Below are 22,137 nucleotides of genomic sequence, written 5' to 3'. Positions count from 1 at the left end.
GTAAAGTGCAGCAATCTGCTTATAAAATATCCACTGAGTGTTTATTTTTAATTGTAGAACATGGTAGAACTCCCCACCGGCTCTTATCCACTTCAGATTGTTTACTTGATTGTTTATTATTTATTTGTACTGTATTTTATTGGCTATTTATTAGCTACTTAGATTTATTTTAATTGTATTTTATTTGAGTCTTTACTTTATTTTATTTCTACTTTATTCATCTTTATGGCTTGTTTCTACTGTGCACGGAGCATTCGAACAAAAGAATTTCCCCCCGGGGATCAATAAAGTATTCTGATTCTGATTCTGATTCTGAAAACCCCCTCGTCTCCTGAAAATAAAGCAAACTAGACAAGTGCACTCAGTAGAAGTGTCCGAGGGCATGTCTGTGAAGAATGGGGAGTGCAGTAAAGTCTCAGTTTTCTTTAAGATGCATAGAAAAGTGTAATGGTAAAGTAACTGAGCATCCTGGGTTTGCCTTACTGTATAAACTTCATATAAAAAAAACACAAATGGGAAGTCCAAACATCCCAATTTATTCATTGCTATGTAATATATTTATATTATATTCCCTCAAAGAAACTCAATTGTGGCTCCCTTAAAGTCAAGATGGTGGCACAGATAAAAACAAACAAACAGGGATTTATTCATCTTGTATCAGGCCTAACTTAAGTGGGTCATAGTGTATGGAATTCATCTGCAGATGTTTCCGGTTCAAAACGTATCTGTGGATGCCAATTTTTGAGCTGAGACAAAGGCTAAAATGTGTCCTGCAACAGATGAGGTAAGGCTTGCTTTTGGCTGCTGGTGTTCAGTTTAAGGAGTGACCGTGTTAACTGGTGACTCCCAGCTGAATGTGTTGTGGTTGAACCTGCTCAAGGTCAAGGTCAAATGTATTCCAAGTGTGCTTTAAAACTAGTGGCAAAAAGCTTTACAACAAACATAATTGAGCGAAAAGATGGTCAGGTATGAATACTCAAATATATGTACATAGTGTGCACATGTGCATACAGTAGGGATAGGCGGCAGCTGTTGAAAACACAAACACAAGTGAGTGTCCTCGTAAAAACCTTAAATTTTCAATGAATCAATTTTGATTGCATACATACAGTATTACTGTGATTTTTATGTATGGCAACCATTAATGTAAGTTACTATTAGCAACCATAGACGCATTTGGCTGAAAGTCAAAAAAATTATGAATCACCGCAACCACTAATAGTCATTGAGCATATAGCGAACAATGCGCACAAAAAATATTAGGTTGATGTGTCCAGTAGTATGTTGAATCACATTTTGGGCACATTGACCCTCTACTTGGTGCATGCAGCTTCATATGTGCACACATATAACAGCAGCTGCAGTGTTCAGTGTTAAACCATCTCAGATCGTCTGTCTGTCGAGCTGCTGCTACGAACAAGGTTCTCATTCACTTTCACAAGTAGCCTATTAATGATGCATTCACCTCATAAATGATGACACATGATTCATCATGAAGATCATCATTATCGATATCTGGGATACTGGCCCTGATATAATTTAAATTTCGTGGCATCGCATTAGTTTTAGTATTAAGGATTTGGACATCAATACCGGCTGATCACATTAATACAGAAGTATTTTTGTGGAGTTGAATCTTTAGGTCAAAGACAATAATCCTCAACAAGATCAAAAATCTGTCATTTGGTATCAGCGGTGTCCATTTGCACGACCCAATACAGCCAGATACTCAGGGACAAACAGTTACAGTTTAAATAGTGATCTGTCATAGAGGCTTATCACAGGACTAGACATGTTACAAAAAAGCCATCAATGCATTCCTTAACACCCAAGTGGCACACGTGATGCAGGTAGGAGGCAGGTTGGTGACTCCATTGCCTAAAAATAAGCTGCGAAGCATCCTTGCTGTGTATAGCATGTCATGAATCCAGGCTGTCATCATAAACATTGTTGTCTAAAATGGTCAGCGTAACACAAGTCATATGCTGGTATAATCCATAAGTATGCATAAACAAACTGAATCTTCACAGCTTTGCTAGGACTCTAGCAAGAATTTTAAATAGAAGTGAGGCACAGGGTGTCGAGAAAACGCAGACCTTCTGCCAGCTTTTTGGAAATATACCCTTTTTTGTTCACTTTTCTCAGAAACCGCCCCACTGTGTTGGGCACACACACTCCCATGGGTCCCAACAAGAGCAGTGGCATGAACACACCTGGATCACTGGACAGTAAACATTTTTAGGATTAGTCTCGGTCTGGATCCCCACAAACCAGTGGGAGATACTTCCCTGGGCTAAGGATATGGTTACGGCAGTTATGCTTTTTAAATCAGGAGCAACTCTGTTGGTCAGCGAAGAAGAAGGACATTATGATGCCTGCAGCTGTGGGAGACTCAAAATTTAAACCTTGATATTCAGTCCCAGCATTTAAAAACTGGAATAGTTAGTTGCTAAAGTTATTTGCTAGACATTACAATAATTAGATTTGCAATAGAAGATATTGTATTGTATATAATGCTAATTCAACTTCCCACCTTTAATGGAAGAAATGGGAATCAATATTATAAGTATTAGATGCCTTGGCCTCCCCCTTCTGTTTATTACCAAGAGCAAAGCAGTGACGTTACATCAGGTATCTTCTATTGCTTTATGGCAGCTGTTCATTTGGTTAAACTACTTCCAAATGACTGATCAGTTCAACTTGCACAGCAACAAACTTTACATATTAGGGTATGTCATTTTTGAGCACAAATATGGCTACAGAAGTTGTATTACTGCAGTTGATATGAAGTGACATCAATGACGCTTTGTATAATAGAGGCATTTCTTTTCAATGTGGACTTGGTGGAAAACAAATAACATAACGGACACCAGAGAGTGGTAACATCCACTTGTGTATTTGAGAAAATAAAATACATTCTTCCCCCTAAAATTTGTCATTTAAGTTAATTAAATGAAGCAGGAAAAGTCCTTTGCTGTTTACTGATCAGTGTGCTCTCGGTGGATCCTATAAGATCAGTAGATGTGAGGTGAATTTACAAAAGGGTTAGTCCCCACACAGAGCCAAGCGAGCGCATTAGACGAGCCAACCAAAAGTGAATTGAGCTATTTTTGTTGAAAATGAGCCCAACTGCCATCTGCTCCTAAAATACATGACATGGCCCTCGTGGTTCTCATGCCTCTGAACTCTAAAGTTGCTGAACCCCCGAGTCACAAGCACATAGTTTCCATGGGAATTGGTCCGTATTCATTACCACAAACTGAATGAATATGTATTTTTAACCCCATGCTATTCGAATAATGTAAATGTTTGAACCATTTCTTCTGGTTAAGCCTGGAGCATAGACAGGTTTATACACAGCAGCACAAAGCAGTGCTCGGAAATCCTTCCAAATTAGCCGAGCCACGGTTGGAAGAGAGACTGAATAAGTAACAGATCTACTGTAGCTGGCCTGTGGTAACGTGTACACATTTAAACAAAACAGCAAGCTAGTGCGCAGGATAATGTTTGTGTTGCATGGCAACAGCAATTTCCCTCTCGTGTGAAATTGCTTAATTGAGTTAAGTAACCACCGTAACATTTTCACTAACCTCCATGCTGCTTTCTACTATTTAACTAACCCTGTGACCAACCAATCACAAAGCGGCGGTGCTTGCTCTGTCACAAACTTCCTGAAATTACAGCTAATCAACGCTGTCTAGTTTGACAGTTTGATCTGAGTTTTGTGAGCCTGAAAAACTTCCCCGAACAGAGCTGCAGACTGAACGGTTGCGCTTCATTGATTATGTCATGCCAAATGTTTAGTTCTGCTTCCTTTTTCAAGTTTGTATCTACAGTTTCTAATTTTGCCAATGAATGAAGAGGGAGATGAACGGTGAACTTTTATATGAAGAGATGAATGTTGATTGGCTTCCTTCTGTGGCACTAGCCTACAAAGTGCTCCATGAAGCGCATCTCTGCTTCTACATGGAGCAGAAAACACTCATACAGGGAATGGTAGAGGGGCACTGAAATGTCCATGCGGGTGCGGGTCACAAAAGCCGTGAAAATAATTAATTTGGGTGGGTGGAGATTGTATTTTTTAAGAGTACATGTGGATTCTGATGGCGTCAGAGCTGATGTACATCTATAATCTGCACACACTGCCCACATTGCCAGGCAGAACTGGTTTAAAATCAGATAGACATCCCTTCAAGTTTCACTTTCACATGGGACAGGACACAAACCGCAGTCTCCTGGATGAAAGTCTGGTGTGTGTACGAACCAGTCATCCACCCTGACCTTGTCCCTAAGCTGAGTTTGAAGCTCATTCCATTCTACTGATTAATGCACATGATCTTGAATTAAACATATACCTCTGTTCATATCATCTGGGTTAATCCTTAATTAATATCATAGCTATCATGTAGACCTAAACAATAACAGGTGCAATGTTAGGGTGAATGAACTCTGCAGGCTGCATGCTGGGAGTGTAAATGTGTATTTTGTTCCAAGAGAAATATAACCGGTCAGGTCATGTCTAAATGTTGGCATAAGAAAGGACAGATCGTTTGAACCCATGCCCCTCTCGCCTGTACATATCTCCCCATAAACACTTATACACTGATATTTTCCAGTGAGCCATGTAAGCCGGAATTAAAAGGCTTCCAGTACAGCTTTGAATGAAGAGTTCCATGAGAAGGTTCAAAGCTTTTATAGACAACAGCCATCCAGTGGACAAGAGAGAAATGTCCCATTGAGAGACACTACTGCTGACATTGACCAAGCATGAAGGCGAAGCAGCTGTCTAGGACACAGTGAGAGCAAAAGGGGTTCAGTCTTAGCACAGGCGGGAGTGGGAGTGGCACCCAGGCTGGCTGACTGTTTATGTGAGGATAAGGTTACCTTAGCCGAAGCCTCCATCCATGGAAAAGGAGGTCAGAGGTAGAAAGTTTTGCATACGTGTGCCTAAAGTGTTGATGCTGGATTGCACAATGAGGGCGCGTATTTCAGTCAGTGGTCAGTGAAGAGGAGGCCGCGCACTTTCACTGCCGCTGTGTGCCTACAGCAGGATGCACAAGGTTATGATGAATGGATGTCCTGAATCTGTGGCAGCTTAAGCAATTAAACATGGAGGACATCGAGCAGGTGGACTCACTAAATCTAACCTTTACTCAGCATATGAAGGACAATGGAGTATCACACTTTCACACAAGCGCATGCCCGAGTTGCCTTAAGCCTGATATAGCACAGTGACATGTGGCTGCTTGTCAATGACAAGGTGAAAAAAATGTAGTATTAAGTAATAGTATAAAGTGTAGGTTCACCTGTGACACGAGCTTTTCTTATTTTATCCCCATTTTCCCATCAGGAAATAACAGTGTTGAGTGCACAATTATATCAACACCTATATTATACAGTATAACTTGCATAAAGAACTAAGGTTCTTCATTGTAATCACTGTACTATTAGGTTTTAGAAACAAACCTAGACAGTGCACTTCTGCAGGTACTCATCCCCAACGTCCCAGCACTACTCTGTAATAAGCCTTGTACCAGTAAGTACTTTATAGAAAGACAAATCAGGCATGAAATACCATCCTTTTGATTAATAACTCTATGGATTCCCAGTTAATTGTATTGTGGGAAGACATCACACTGAATTAAGATCATAGCTTGCGTAATGTAGCGACCAATTCACAGTTTGAAGAAAATATTCTCCAATAAATTGTGAAAATTAGAAACAATGAGTTTGACTTATGACTGTTATTCAAACATACTCATTTTACTATTATTGAATATGAAAAAAAATGCCTGTAATAAAACATTAATTGAATTTGCCAATTTTAGGAAATGAGGGAATTAAGAAGTAATGCCGTACAACTTGACTTGAGTTACTTATGGCTAGACGAATCACTTGATGCAAATACTGATTTATTTCTGCATCTTTACTTCCAATCTATGTGGTGCCAATACATTTTTGTTAAAAATCGCTTGGACATGATTTGGCTATTATTCATTAACAAAGCTCTCCATGCAGTAATTATAGTTCACGGTAGGCCGCTGTATGTTGTAATTATATCACAGCTAAGGGGCGTTGTTCAGCCGGACAGCTGTATAATCACAACATATTACAGTCTGAAGTGAGACTTAAGTTTGGCAAAATGAAAGCCTGCAATGAAACGCTACCTGTAGCAGCTAGCATAGGCAATTTCTTTAGCTTAACGCTAAAGGGTTAGTTCTGATTAAAATCCTGTGTTCTGCCATGTAAAATTACAGGTTTTTTTCAAAGGAGTCTGGTGGCTTTAAAGAGTGCTTAACAGCTGCCATTAACCGTAAAAGGGTGAACATATTCTAAATATAGTGTACACATAAACTGATATTGACTTTAGGAGATGGGCACTACTCCATATTAGGCCACTCAGGAGGTTGCAGGTGTTCTGAAATGTGCCCATTTTGTATCCGTCTTTAGCTAGCTAGCTTTGCTTAGCGATCAGTTTGTTGGATAAGAATCAATCAGCCCCATTTGAGCTACCCATTACAACTACTACAAAGACACCTTGATTACAAGAAAGCATAAAAGAGTATAGTAAGTGCAGGATATGTGCACAGTATAGTTTATGAAAGAAACAGGAATTCTGGAATTAAATTAACTAATGTAAAATGATTATAATGTGAAATATACTGTAGCAGATACAGGGTGGCTAAGAACATTCGTGGTCAGGAGCAAGAAAGATGAGGTCTACATGATGACCTCATTGCTGTATCCGAAGACCACAAACAGCACTGGCCCCATAAGGCCAAGTCAAAGACGGGATATTCCCAGAATGCATTTCACAGGGGTCAATATGCTAATATTAGCACAGCAGTCAATGGCAGTTCAGGAGTGGTGCTCCAGATAAAGGAGGAGCTGGATCAAATTACGTGGCAGAGACACGAACAGTGTATGTGTAAAGAGGGGGCGGAAGACTCTGCTGGGCCTGTAAGACCGATCCATCACTCTTACCATAATGGTCAAACCAAGCCCCTTTCCTTTGTTACCACACGACTGGCACCATAAACTATGATCATGTGACAGTATAACTCCGGTGGTGGGAGCCCACTTGTAACAGGAACCCTAAAGGTCTGTCAAGGTGCTTGACCTCACTCATAGTAGTGTTGGAAGCAGTAGTAAATCCACCATCACTCTCTGACTGGCAGTTATGATCTGTAGGACAGCACCATCCTTGGGCAAAGAGTTCGGTGTCTGAAACGAGAATGCTCTCAAAGCACTCTTTACTTACCTAACTATCTCACACGCCGTTTTGTAGCTGTAACAAACACTCGGGTTAAAACAGGTGTTATGTGACTTTGTGGTTTTGTCTTCTGGTCAAATGCATCCAAAAATAAAACCAAAGCAAGTTCAGGCTATGTTTTTCTCCGTGCACTGTGTAATTATACTCCAACAGCCCTTTTCTAACAACTCTGATAGAGCATTACTCTCCTGATCTTCATGTAACACAGTATCAGTGCCTGCATGCTCAGAATATGCTGTTCCCTCCCGTCGAGGCCGACCTCCTGGTTAAGTAATGTGATTAATGAATCATGAGTCGACTGAGATGCGGCCCTATCCTCAGAGCTGGGGTGAGTTTTCATTTTGGAACCTCCGAGCTGAAGCTGTATCCATTCATAGATGCCTCTGAGGAGCCCATAGAGAAGCACACATATCATTCTGCATACGAGAGCCTTGGGCAGGGAGGGAATGGTGCAAACCCTGGAAATATTGTAACCACACCCTGGTGTAACATATTGCACACACATTCGTGAAGACTCAGAGGTGGAGGAGGTGGAAAGTAGATCAAGCATATACACAAGCATATGGACAATCTCCATGCAGCAGATAATGAAGATGAACAGCCTATACGTTCCTCTGTGCTAAGAATGGAGATGAAAGCGTGTGTGAGCCGGTGGCAGGCTGTCGGTGTTAGCTCTGGTGTCAGGTGTTACAGATTCCCACATGGATTTGATCTGCTGTTCAGTGTTTTCCTAAGAGCTTCCTGTCAAAGTGGATCCTCATAATCCCGACTGTCGACAGCAGTTGCCGTGAACCGAGCGAACCCGATGTATACCCCCGAATTCAGGTCCAGTGCAGCACCTTTGTCATTTGCGCCGCTTGCCCCAGTTCACCCGCTGACAGATGAAAACCTTGTGTTTGCGTAATGTCAAGATGACACTTTTGACATCCACAGGTATTTAAAGGAGGTCAGAAAATGTTGTAAAAATAAGCCGTATTAAAGCTATAAATTTAAGGTTGAGTTATGGATCTTGGTATACATTATGACCACTCACCTATACACACATCAACAATATGCTCTAGTAAAGACAAAGTATGTTATAATAGTCCATGCAGTATCACAGTTTATCATTGTATATGTTAAGCACAGTGATGAACAATGATGCATCTATAGTAATGCGTGCAGTATCATAATGTTTAATGCTTGGTGGGAAGTAAAGTGTAATGTATTTTCATGCAAATAAAATAATCTATGCTGCATCATTAGAGATTATTATGTAAGACCATAATGTTATTAAAGCATAAAGATAATTCTAAGTAAAATTTGTTTCCTTTAGAAATTTACATATGAAACGTAAAAGTAAAGTAAGATGTTTTTTTTTTAAATATAATATAAAAGTTAATTTTGAGTGTTCTAACAAACCATCAACAATTGTATGCAGCCACTGTAATAGATTATTTTCATACAATCCACTTACCACCAACAATGAAGCATCATAATAAAGCATGCATCATTATGGATGCAATATTATGTACTTCACTTTGCTTTACACATACAATGATAACGTATGATACTGCATGGACTATTATAGCATACAATGACTATAAATCATTAAAAGAAAGCATTATGTGTGTTCATGAGTGCAGTCATGAAGCATTATAAATGCAATATAATTCACAACGAATGCCCTCATAATGCACTATAGATGTAATCTATATGTAATTGTAAATGTAAATTTATGTTATTCACATAAAGTTTAACGGATCAGTTTAATGCTTAGCACTCACTGCCAGCAATGCAATAAAGTGACCGCTTTGGGGAGGGGTTGGCACAAACAAAATGTGTATTCATGATAATCTAACACTAGCACAGAAGCCAAAACGTAATCAACAACAATGAATCATTTTTAAAGCAAAAGCACCAGACACCACTAAATGTTATGTGTTTGGGTTCGGACTGTTGGTTAAACAAATCAAACAATTTAAAGAGGTCACATTGGACTTTGGGAAATTGTGACAGCAGTTTTTACTATTATTATTATTATTATTATTATTATTATTATTATTATTATTACCTTATTATTTTCAAACATGTTATAGGTTTATTTGTTAAATTAATCCAAAAAAGGTAATCAACACTTAACCCAACAGAAATAACTAATGCTTGCAGTCCTATCTAACACATTGTGACATAACCACCACCACTTACATCTGAGTTCATGCCAGTTATTAATTTACATCATCCTCCCCTGCTGCATTGAGTTTAGAAAGAGATTTGCCTGCTTAACATATCTGGTGTATGGAGACCTTGAATGAGTTCATGTTACATCATTCAATCAAAGCTTAGATAATAGAAAAGGAAACTGATATCTGTGATGAAACTGATGCTACAGTGCTAAGCCCTCCTCGCAGTGACGGAGATCACAGCCAGATGGCACTAAGTTTCCATGCTGCGCTGCCCTGAAGTCTGTCCTCTAGTGGTTTAAAAGAAACAACTGATTCTCACACACAGCTGATGAATGTAGTCCCAACCTCAGTACCCCTACTCTGCTCACTTCAAAGACCTCTCTTTCTATTCAGATTCTGTCACCGCTGCCACCAGTGGAAGGATATAGACTTGAATGTCTTTTCCTTTGCAGCAACATCACACATCCTCTCTCTGTGTCTTGGCAAGAAAACTACCAGAGAAGGAAAGACAAACACATCACTTAACAAAAACATTTTATTTGCCCTTCAAAGACAAAGCCTGTGAATTGATGATGTGGGATGTTTCTCGCAAAGCGTTATAAAAGTACAAAAAGTACATAAATGCTTTGAACTGTTTGAGGTCTTTCAGGACAAAAGACTCCAGCTGCATTAACGAGCCGGATAAATAAGGGAATAAATATTCTTGTTGGTCGGTTAGCAGTCACGCTTTGTTTTAAACATGTTTTCATTCCTCGTGCTCAGCAGTGTCGATGTGAACGCTTTCGTCAATCTCATCTATGTAGTCATCCTGGACGCTGGGGTCACCATGGTTACCGTGGTCACTGCAGTGATCTGTATCATGATTCAGCTGTGCATACTCCACTGACCCCTGCTGAGAAGGGACAAAACAATGAAAAATGAGGCATGTGTGAAGAAACATTAGGGGCTGAACCACTTACTATGAAACAAACACTGGCTTAAAGATTACTGCATGGCATTCAGGCCTGTATTGATCAGCATGACTGACTCTGTATATTGTATCTATCTTGATACTTTGTGGTGAGATAAAGCAAAATATATTTTAATGTCCTAATCATTTCTAGAAAGTCTGATGGAAAAACAATGTGATTGGTACAAATTAAAGGGAAACTCAAATCTACAGTCTTGCTAGATGCTCCATAAGACTGTACTTAGCTAACCGCTATCATCGGCATGCTAACATGCTCACAACAGTCTTGTTGTAAAATACTGAGGTTTAGTAGGAGAAATGTCCATGTGAGAGACCATGCTCACGTCCATCTTAGCTTAACATGTTAAAATTAGCTCATTAACAAACATTATTCTAAAACAGAGTAGCATGTAGCTGTGGCTGATCGAAGTGGCATCGGGCTAGCAGGTAGGCCTACTTAATCTCAACCATTGGACGGATTGAAATTTTGACCTGTTGAGGAAATAAAAAGTTAATAGATTAGATAGTTTTTACAATTCATCCAGAGGGGGACAGAATATGTCAGGGAGATCCATCCACTGGAGACCATGATATGGTCTGTACATAATTTCATGGCAGTCCATCCTAAAGTTTCTAAAATATTTTAATCTGGACCAACATGGTGGACCAACCAACATTGCCATAAAGAAATGCTGCTAGCATGGCTAAAATTCTGTTATTCTAGCTTAGTTTTATAATCATTCCTCCATTATCCCTCATCCATCCATCCATTTTCAACCGCTTGTCCCTATCAAGGGGGAGAGGGGGTGTCTGGAGCCGATCCCAGCTGACATCGGACGCGTACACCCTGGCAAGGATGCCAGTCTATCGCAGAGAAATAGAGACAAAGCATTCACACTCACATTCACACCTACGGGCAATTTAGAGTCTTCAATTAACCTGACACGTGCATGTCTTTCGACTGTGGGAGGAAACCGGAGAACCCGGAGAAAACCCACACAGACACGGAGAGAACATGCAAACTACACACAGAAGTTTCGAACCCCCTTGCTGTGAGACGACAGTGCTAACCACTACACCACCATATATTTTCTGTATTTACACTGAATGTTCAGTGGACCTACTGTGTCCTGACTGATAAATTCTAGGTTAATTAACTGGAATTATGTATTTGGAGCGTAACAACTGACCACAATTAGTGCCAAATTGCATAGTTTTTTCTAGGACACGTCATATGTAATCTTTAGTAAATTATCACAAATAAAAAAAAGCAGTAAAATAAAAAGCTAAGGTGTGTTCGACTTGGAATATAATACTTTCAGTTACCCATCTACAACAATATAAAACGACTCCATGCGGTTTCCATTTATTGCACTGTGTCTGTCTGGGAGAGGTCACGCTGATCAAAGACACAACAGATTCATTTGTGTGCGTCTGCCTGCACTGTATGCGTGATGTGTGTGTTTTTACTTACACCGTCACCCTGCTCTGGAACACCTGCAAAAACAAAGGGAGAGAACAAGCTCAGGAAACAAAAGGAGTCTTCTGAGGATTAAAGAAGGGCTCTTATAGTCATCAGCACTCCAATGAACATCTCCCACATCCCAGGAAACTGGAAGTTTATCACATCAAAACAAACATTCAAGCGAATATGAATGCGCCATTTCAGTCTTTATCTACGAGAAAGCCTCTTCTCAGAGCACAAAGAGCAAAAAACATGTCTATTATGTTATATTGTGTTTTCCTTTAATTATGCTGCATTATTGTTTGTATCACTGCAGCTGACATTTAAACCGTTAGGAGTTATTAAGAGCCAGTGACTGAACAATGGATCAGAATTTCCCCCATGAGTATGAAACAATGGAGAGAGTGGCTCACTTGGTCTAAACGGATGTACACACTGTTTGGCTCTGATTGTTAGAACAGGAAGTTCCCTTTGACGAAAGCAGGAAGTTGACACCTGGCGACTAGGCCTTCTGTTTTAATGGCACATTCTTTCACTAACAATGCAGATGTTTACAGTTGGAGCTGATCCTGTTTCCTGCTTCTTCAGCAGAGTGGCCTAATTTCTCTCACCGCGTAACGTAAGTGGGATTTGAACGTAGAGCAGGATGTTAGTCGTACCTTGCTTGGAGTTCCGCACTTCGCTGTACACTGTGTCTGTGCCCTTTTTCACCGGAGCTGTCATAACAAATACAGAATTATTTTGACAGTGTTTGTAAGTTAAAAAATATTACACAAATAATATTAAAAATTCAGAGGTAGTCTCACCTCTGTTAGGATCTGCCTGTTTGGCCTGCACCTCAGTGTATTGAGGTTCTGGCGTTTTTTCAGGAGCAGATACACTATTCTGGTCCTCAGACTCTGCAGTACAATACAGTAGAAAGCTGAAGTTAAACTTCATAGAATTTCACGTTATTATACCGTATATCAAACAAGTATGGCAGTCAAATCAAGTAACATTTACACAGACTCTCCTCCCCCCAAAAACAATCCCATAGGTCGTTTGTACCGGCACCTTTGTTACGACCCATATTTACATTTATAGTGGCGGCGACTTCCAGTGGCCATAGTAATTATGGCAAGAGCAAAGAAACACAGGACTTTCACCCAGGAGGCGGCTGTTTATTTCCTGTGTTAAATTGAGTGTCTAAGTTAAGTTACATTTAACATGTATAAATCAAGTTACATAGAAAACATACTTATTTTAATCCCAGAGACAGGGTGGGGAAGTCAGAATTATTGACAGACAGACTCACACATTGTTGGTTTTGCTCGTTTCATGGGCTTTGAGGACAAGTTAAAATTGATAAATAAGTGTCTACACACTGTACTCACCGGAGCCTGATGCATGTTCACTCCAAACACTCTTTCCTATCATGCCTGGTGTGACTACACAGAGACAAAAAAACAGCACCAGTCTAAGCTGTCACGCTCAAAAACAAAGGAAACATTTTGAAATTGGTTTACTAAATCATATTTAAGTACAATTTGCAGCTCAGTAGCTGTATCAGCTTAAAGATCAAGTAAGTCACTTTCTATGAAACCAAAAGTTTTTTTTTCACATTTGTGTAAACGTCACTGTGTCCTGACAGCACTAGTTTTAGCACAAACGTTAGTGTACTGCTCTCTCTCACTTTAGCTGTAAAATGAGAAAGTTTGTGACCAAGTCGAGCCAAAAGCAAGTACCACCCACAGGCCAACCAGCCGGACAAATATTCTCATTTTACTATTAATAGTACACAAAATAATATTTGAAAACACTTTATGTGAGAAACAAGCAGAATCTAGTTTTATAGTTTGATCAGAGTCATTGACGCTCAAAGACTCATCTGCTCTGATAGGCTGAAGGTTGGTCGCAGTGAAATCTTGGACGCTATAGGAGCACCCAGGGAGCAGGTGGATGCAGGGGTATATGACTTTTTCACAGACGTCTCATCGTGTTGTCAGGATATTGTGGAAATTGAAGCAAATGTGATTTTTATTTCATAGAAAGTTAGCGACTTCAGCTTTAATAGATTTACCATTGGCAGGCTCATTGACCTCGGCCTGGGTGAGGCTCAGCCGCTCCGTTTTGGTGCTGGCTGACTTCCTAAGATGAGGGGGACACGAAACACAATCACCTTTTTCAAACAGGAAACTGTATGGGTGTCAGCTTAATACCAACTCTTGTTTCTCAAATCACTTCACCTACAAAACACTGATTTTTGATAAGAACACGGGCGATATTACTTACACTGAAAGCTCGCCAGTTCTTTTCCTCTTAAATAAAAGGAGACGTCTTTTAAATGCCACAATGAGGATCAATGCCAGTATGAGCAGGATGCAGACGATGACAAGAGCGATAAGACCTTTCTTCCAGCCGGCCATCTTAACTGCAAAATACATTTGAATGAAATAAATGGATGGGTATAAATTATATAATTGTTTTATTATAAAACACAGCATTCACACAGAAGTTCAAACTTTTCTGCTTAAACTTATACTCCGTAAGATTTGAGATACTTTGGTAAGATGTAACTGCAGGTGAGCCTGTTCTTCAGAGCCCTCCATCTTCTCACGTTCATGGTCACTGTGCGTGGTGTGTTGACTCTTCTTTTTCTTTTCTGAACTTTATTGAAACACATTCACCTCTACTTCCGGTCCGTCCCCTATATGTTACCCTCTTAAATCCATGCTCACACACACGTTCCTATTACACTTCTGCCCTTACTACAAGCCTGACTTAGAAGTTGGAAAATCCCCATTTTCCGATTACAAGTGAACGCAGCATAACCGTTAGTGACGAGCTGGGCTGCAGTCCAACCACTGTCAACAGCGTCCCTTACATGGCATTTGCCTGTAGTGAGGGAATGTCACCACACACAAGTACAAGTGCTTTCATTAGTGGGTCATATGATCGATCGCCATTGATTTAGCCTACTCTTTGATAGATATTAACTTAAAAGGCAGTTCAATAGATGAAAATCTTACGGAGTACAACTTTAATGTACTGTAGTTTACCTTTGACTTCTGGGTATACATATACATGTATATTAATTTAATTTCCTGATTATGTCAGAGTTCACACCTGCACTCATCATAGAGATGAAAGTGTCAGCTGGATGCCAATAATGTGAATTCAAATTAAAGCACATATTTTAAATTTTCTTATCAAGTAATTTCTTATTTTAATCAATATTTTTATATAAAATAATATATATATATATATATATAATATAATATAATATAACACAATATAATATGATAAGATAATGCAGTTTGAAAAGGGGCTACGTTAGCCCAGGGCTGTCCTTAGCATCATGAATGTACTGGTACTCACTTTTCAAAAACATCCAAACTCTCTAAAGTGTGTTCACACCAGCCTTGTTGAGTCTGGTTAAACCGAACAATGGAGCGTTAACCCCCTTGATGCGGTTTGTTTGGGTTAGTTAAAATGCTGGACTTGAGCACAAACGCGCTCTTTGAGACTGCCCTTTTGAGGCGGAGCACTGACAAGTGAACTCTGGAGAGGTTCATTTTCATTCACATTTGAACCAAACACAAGAAACTACCATTTTATGTGTCTTTTTAATTGGTTAAAAAAAGAGGCTGAAGGTCCTCAAGGCAGGTTTGACTCTGACCTGCGGCCCTTTGCTGCATGTCTCCCCCTCTCTCTCTCACCCAATTTCCTGTCTGTCCTATACAATAAAGGCTTAGAAAACTGCCAATAAGCAATCTTCTTAAAAAAACTAACAAAAAAACTCTCTCTTTTTCAGTTTTTGGAACTGGTGAATAAGTAGCCTGTTTACTACCAAAATGTGCCAAAGTGGCAGGGGACAGTCATCCCTAATTCAATACTCGCTGTCTAACAAGACATTTATATGTGCGCTCCTCTTAAGTCTGCTGATATGCTGCAGATCGATATAAACATTACCACAACCTGATGCTGTTCCATGATGTACGATATCCAGGTCGCCAACTGTACTGTATGACCAAAAATCCAATTTGTTTACAATTTCTGACAGTTTATATACAAATATCACACGCATGACCATCTCCGCCTTAAATAAAGATAAAACATACCTCCGAATGTGACAGTGCGGCTTTGTTTGGTTTCGTTGGCTGGGTTGGTGCTCACACAGTAGTACCCCCCTCTATGCTCTCCTTTGACATTGCTGATGGTGTAGGATCCTTCCAGTTTCTCTGAGGTCTTGGAGTCGAGAGCGTCCTCCGTATTAGTGTGGTACCAGGTGAAGCTGATGGGAAGAGTGCCTCTCTGAACAGAGCAGACGAGGGTCACGTCCTGCCCCTCTGAGACGTCACCCGTGCTGGGGAGTATGGTCAACATTGGCTTTGACACAGGCTCTGCATGGAGTAAATTGCATGTTAGACCTGCAGTTTAACATGTTAATATCAGTTTGTTTGAATAAGTCATTATCCAACAGACCTATGATGGTTGAACGCAGCAGCTGATGCCCTAATGCTGTCATGGGAGGCTTCTGACTGTTTTCCGCATGGCACAGAAAATTATTTAAGTCTGAAGTCTTGTAGATGGCTGTGGAGTTAAAGATGGCCTGTTGCCCTGGCTGGCTCACAGTGTGCCTTTCAGGCAGTCTCTCAGTCAGCCTGTCAGGGCTGGGTTTGAACAGGGTGTAAACGATGGGCAGAGTGCCATTGTCGCTGTGACAGAGCAGCTGGAAGCGCTTTCCCAACACCAGCGTACCCCCCACCACACTCAGCATGGGCTTTGAAACAGGAACTGGGGATGAGATAATTAGCAAGTTAGTCAGTGCAACAGAAAAGAACAAGACACCGATAAACAAGAGTCGGCAGCCATGCTAGCAGCTCTGTGAGGCTGTACATGGAGCTAAATGCTAATGTCAGCTCAATTTCATACATTTGATGACTCACCTTTTGCTTTAACAACAACTGTTTGGCTTTCTTTTACAAAGCTGTGTGTACGAGAAGCAGCCTGGGCTTTACAGGTGTAGATGCCATTTTTAGAAGGGTGCGCCAAAGTGGTGTATGTTTCGGCACTGATGAGTTTGACGTTATCTTTGTAGATGGAAAAGCGCATACTTTCATTGCTGATCCTCTCAGGAATATAAATGGAGGCAGAGCAGGTCAGTTTGAAGCGGTCTCCCTCAAATATGTCAATAGGCTCTACAGTCAGTCGTGGCTTTGAAAACAGCTCTGTTGAAAAAATAAAGGATTATACAAAGTTTAAAGAAAGAGAATGGCAAGGCTTTCAACTTATGATAAGAGGGTACTTAATATCATATTAGACATTTCATGCCAAAGAGTTATCCAGTTCTTGCCTTTGACTGTGATTGTTTGATAGGTTTCCTTCTGTACATTGCCCCACTCTGCCTTGCACACAAGCTCCCCAGAGTCGCCTTCTTGTGCAGTGAATCGGTGACTGAGGCTGACCAGGGCTTGCTTGAGGATCCTCCTGTCCTTCGTCAGGAAGACTTCAATGTTCTTCAGCGGACTCACTACTTTGCACACCACCTCTATTATGTCACCCTCTAGGACAATTCGGGAGGGCAGCACATTCATAATCGGGGAAATGGAGAGACCTGCAAGACACAACTCAGAAGAATCAATCACACGAGCCTCTTTATGCAATCTGATGTTTTCTTAGAGACATTAGCAGCTCTTTAACTAATCACCTTTGACTATCACTGGAATCTCGTTGCTGCGGTTTGAGCGTCTGGCCCCAGAAACCAAATTGACCTCATAGTCACAGTACAGGTGGCTGTCTCCAATCCTCCTCAGAACCAGTGTGGTCTCTGATGAGTTCCCAGTGGGCGCTGGCTGCTTTATCTTGTGAAAGTCTCCGGTCCTAAATCTCTGGTAAAACCGAAAGATGAGGGATCCTTTCTCCTCCGGAGCACTGCAGGTGGCTATGAACTCCTCACTCTCATAAGGTGAAGTCTTATTCAAATACAGAATGGGGGTCTGCAGGCCTGAGAAGAGGAAAATCCAATAGGACAGTGGAAACTAAAGACATGACTCTACATAATGTGGTGTTTGTTCAGATATAATAGAAGACATGAGCAGCCTGGCTATGTGGTATATTCTGTCCAGAACCTTCTGAAATGACCACCAACAATGAGGATTTGAAGTGCCATACCGATGGTTTTGTGTGTTTTAGACCATCATTGAAAAAAGTGTGTGTATTTACAGTCCTGATAATAATTTTCCAAAGTTTGATTTCAGTCAAATTCCTTATTCGTGTGCTATAAAATGAAAGGGATAAAATACGAAACTCAAATTTTTTTTTTTAACAGCATACAGTACGTTTGATTATTGTCAGCTCCCTTTCAGATGTCTAACGTTCCTTGAACACAACACCAAGGACATATTTTGTTTACAAAACAGTAACGCAGCCAGAATGTTCACTGTGATTGAAATTTAACTTAAGAAAGTTTTGGTGTCTGAAAATGCTTATTTGTATACCAGAAGGCAGGTAAACAGTCTGCCTAAGTCTTCTTTCCTGGTGTGGGTAATGGCTGGATTATTCATCGATTGGTAAAAAGAAAATACCCCTGGTCTTGTCCAAGGATGTTGATACATTTTCCCCAAATATGCTGATATATGGAAGAATTTCATCTATATTATCACATTGTTCATGCCATACTACCCTTATCAGACAAAGGTAATAACAACAAACAAATCTAATCAAATGAAAACAAATAAACCATGTTTTTTTAAATCTAGTGTACCGTTATATAGCTCTACCTGTGACGTCAAGTTTTTGGCTGTAGCTTGCTTTGGTCTTGTCTTTGACTGTGACACGGCACTCATAATTTCCAGAGTCAGCTGCCCTGGCCGGGTCCAGTTCATATTCGATTGAGTCTTCTGTGGTGGAAGAGGAGTGGATGGAAATGTCGTCCCTTGTGAGCTGGAAAGTATGTTTCAGGTGAGGGATGTTGTCATGACTGACTCTGACCTGGCAGCGTATGGTCACTGCTGTCCCACTCTGAACTGTGCTGCTGGGTAGGATTGTAAGGCCAACTGTATCTATAGTGTATGCTGTAGGTCCAAATGTCATACACACACACACACACACACACACACACACACACACACACACACACACACACACACACACACACACACACACACACACACACACACACACACACACACACACACACACACACACACACACACACACACACACACACACACACACACACACACACACGAATTAGAAAGAAATAATTAGGGCTGTGTGTCTCATTTATGTAAAACCAACATAAGGGACTGTGTCAAAAGACAATACAACAGTCAGGGTAATTATGCTCTCCACAATAAAGGTGAAGTCTGAAGGAAGGCGCTCCCTGGCCTCTAGCCTACTCCACAGTTAGCAGGAGCTTCTGAAGGAAGGAAAAAGCTTCAACAAACAGTGTCTGTCCCCCTTCGCCCCCCTGGGAGGGCTGTGTTGATTTATCCTAGCTCTGCTCTCTTAGCAACAACAGCACGGTGTAACCTGCCTCATGAAACAATCACTTAGTCCACATGCGCAACGTACTGCTGTTAGTTTGGGCTCAGTGGTGTAGAGCGACTGAGGCAGTAAATGACTGTGCTTACTAAAGTTCATTCATTTACCAATTCTGGAAAACAGTTGTGGACCTTGAATAAATATGAAGCTACAGCTAGCAGCAGCTTAGCGAGAACATACCTATGTTTAACCGGTCCTATGTTCTCTGCTTTGCATGTGACCGGAGAACATCGGACCCCCCGCTTTTCACAGAAAGGGTCCTATGTTCCCTGGTCTGTTATTTTTGCCACAATCAGTGCCAAATTCCAAATAGCAAATAGGCTTATGTAGACCCTAACACACTCACCTAACCCTGACCGTAACCGTACCCCCTAACCCTAACAAAATGCTGAATTTAATCAGCGAAAGCATAGGCTTATGCGACCCTTTTGGGGAAAAGGGGTCTGATGTTCCCCGAGAGGGGGAAGAACATTTACGGGGGTTATGTGCGGGACTTTTTCTTGACCAGGAGAGCAGTTACTTTCTAGATTCTCATTAAATTCTCTCTCATTAAACTGATTCAAAATAAAAACTTCAGGGTTATCAGTGACCTTTAGAGGTGCTGGTAGGCATATTTTGTTACCTTCGGACCTTGACACAAGCTAGCTGTTTCCCACTCTTTCAAGTCTTCATCTTAAATCCAGCTTAGCAGACACACATGACAGTGGTGTCAATCTGTTCATCTAACTCTCGGCGAGAAGTGTGCTTTTTCCAAAAATGTCGAATTATTCTTCAAAACGCTGACGGCATGCCTCTATAACCAACCAGCTAAGAGCTCTTGATAAACACAGACAAAAGAAGAAAACAAGAAGAAATAGGCTAAGCATTTGAATCCAAAATCATGCCGTTTACAAGCTGTTCAAAATTTGGGAGGTTCATCCAAACTCATGCTGATTTGAAATATTACCCAGCTTCACCTGTGACCACTAAAAATAGCTTCAATGAATCTCATTAAAGACTTGAAAATATCAAGGAGGCCAGGAGTGCATGATACAAAGCCCATTTCCTGCAAAAAATAACTTTGCGGGGTAAAAATAGCTTTCTTGCCTAATACAGCACAGACTGGATAACCTGAAACTGTCTCAACACTGAGAAACTACAACCCTCTAGACCAATTATTAAACAAGAGTCAAATATAGCCAAGAGTACGTAGTTCTACTTACATGACTGTCCTCTGGCACAATGCCCTGTGTTTGAAGAAAAAAAAGGAAAACCAGTAGTGAGAATCAGGAGATTAAGTTTAACTAAGGGAACATCCTTTATCCTTGAAACAACACAACAGTGGGCCCTTACAGAAGTGTAGGAGGCAGGTGAGAAGCAGCAGCAGGTTGGGGGGTCTGGAGTCCATCATGAGCGATGGCGGTGTGGTTCACTGCTGTGAGATTAAAATACAGCTTCAGAGGGCTGACTGGACAGAGGACAGGAAGACAGTCAGAAGGACTAGGGAGGGCTGTAGGAAGGAAGAGGTGGAGGAACTTGTGGTGTTTAAGGGAGAGGTGGTGATGGTGGTGGTGAGGTGGTGTTTCTCGTCTTATCATACACACTCCTTGTGCTGCTTGACTGACCAGGAAATGGCTGTTACTTCCTCAGGAATCTAGCATTTACTGTGTTTTTATTAGTGCGTGAGAGAAGAGAAATTCTACAATAATGCACAAGAGCCATTCAACCTTCCCACTTTTCTCTCAGCATGGATCAAATATGGATAGCGATGATTTTGAACAATGTTTTGACTACATTTGTTTTATTAGAGACCGGACTGTTGCTCTTCACACAGAGGCCGTAACACGACAAACACATCAGGAATCATGCAAGAACCTAAAAGCCCCCCTACACATTGCTCGGCCCACACCTCTTAAATTGTTAATGTTATCCGCTGTTTCTTTGCTGAACTGCAGCGATTCCTGAGCAGTGATCCAATCTCTAATTTAATATATATCAAAACATTCAGTGTTTTGACAACGCCACCTACCACCTTACACCCCATACGTAATCCTCTCCTCCTCTAGTGCTCTTGCTAAAACTGTAAGATGAAACTATGATGGAACCACTGAATCATTTATAGCATTCAAACTGAGATCTACAGTAAGTACCTGCATAGCTTGTAGAGATGATGTCAATAACACAGAGGGAAAAGGAGTTTTAACTTTTGTAGTAACTGTCACAAATGCACATGGTTGCATCTGTATGTAAATTCCAGAAGTACTGTAAGTATGCAATGCAGTTCAGCATCTTGCAATCCCTAACTGTGGCCACTAAGAGCTGCTGAAGACTAGAAAAAGCTCTGCTCTGCAGCTTTATCTGCATAATGCTCCCAGTCACTTTCATTTTTGCCACATTTCACAAACAACACGTTTCCAGCCTGTACAGAGGAGCAGTTATTTTTTTAAAAGCTGCTGCTGCAGAGGTGACCTTGATGGGAGACCGTCATGCTATTCCAACACAAACTGTCCTGTTTAACATTGCAAACCATGGAAAGTACCAGTCAGTATCAGTAAAGAGTCTTTCTTAAAGCTTGTGTTGGTTAGCAGCACAAGTTCCAGGCTAACTCAACTCCCGTATAATGCTCATTTCAAGGACCTTTAATCCTGCGGTTGATGAAAGCATTACTTTAGCAAGATAAATGAGGATAATGGCATTTGGAAAAAGGTTGATCAGAGTTCCTACTGCTTTATAATTGGCAATGCAAAGTGAAACTTTGGAGCAAATGCAGTAGTTTGTT

The 22,137-nt window shown here is 40.7% G+C and overlaps 1 protein-coding gene across 3 annotated transcripts; it reads right to left on the bottom strand.

The window, feature by feature from the left end:
* Positions 1 to 10,018: 10,018 nt before the first annotated feature.
* pecam1a (platelet and endothelial cell adhesion molecule 1a) lies at positions 10,019 to 20,807 on the bottom strand. 3 transcript variants are annotated; one of them, XM_083931677.1, is made up of 15 exons: positions 20,712 to 20,807; positions 20,582 to 20,605; positions 18,614 to 18,907; positions 17,542 to 17,838; positions 17,188 to 17,448; positions 16,781 to 17,062; positions 16,317 to 16,628; positions 15,953 to 16,234; positions 14,124 to 14,262; positions 13,912 to 13,979; positions 13,226 to 13,279; positions 12,659 to 12,751; positions 12,512 to 12,568; positions 11,862 to 11,884; positions 10,019 to 10,330 (listed from the first exon to the last, which is right to left on the bottom strand). In XM_083931677.1, exons 1-15 carry the CDS (start codon positions 20,767 to 20,769, stop codon positions 10,184 to 10,186), a joined length of 2,391 nt encoding a protein of 796 aa, XP_083787803.1. In that variant the 5' UTR covers positions 20,770 to 20,807; the 3' UTR covers positions 10,019 to 10,183. The 3 variants fall into 3 exon arrangements, with proteins under 3 accessions (XP_083787803.1, XP_083787804.1, XP_083787805.1); XM_083931678.1 differs by having other exon boundaries at positions 10,019 to 10,327; XM_083931679.1 differs by having other exon boundaries at positions 16,949 to 17,062.
* Positions 20,808 to 22,137: the final 1,330 nt, after the last annotated feature.

The sequence above is a fragment of the Echiichthys vipera genome, assembly GCF_963691815.1.
Source record: "Echiichthys vipera genome assembly, chromosome: 17".
NCBI classification, from domain to species: domain Eukaryota; kingdom Metazoa; phylum Chordata; class Actinopteri; order Perciformes; family Trachinidae; genus Echiichthys; species Echiichthys vipera.
The sequence above is the reverse complement of the archived record's forward strand: the minus strand, read 5'-3'. Positions and strand labels throughout refer to the sequence as shown.

What these genes read in the sequence shown, in the direction of transcription:
- pecam1a (XM_083931677.1), bottom strand. Translation starts at nt 20,769, where the DNA reads ATGATGGACTCCAGACCCCCCAACCTGCTGCTGCTTCTCACCTGCCTC. An exon ending in GATTCCAGTGATAGTCAAAG is followed by an intron (nt 17,449 to 17,541) that starts GTGATTAGTTAA and finishes TGTGTCTTGCAG; the next exon opens with GTCTCTCCATTTCCCCGATT. An exon ending in TTCCAGAGCAGGGTGACGGT is followed by an intron (nt 10,331 to 11,861) that starts GTAAGTAAAAAC and finishes GTCCCTTCTCAG; the next exon opens with CAGGGGTCAGTGGAGTATGC.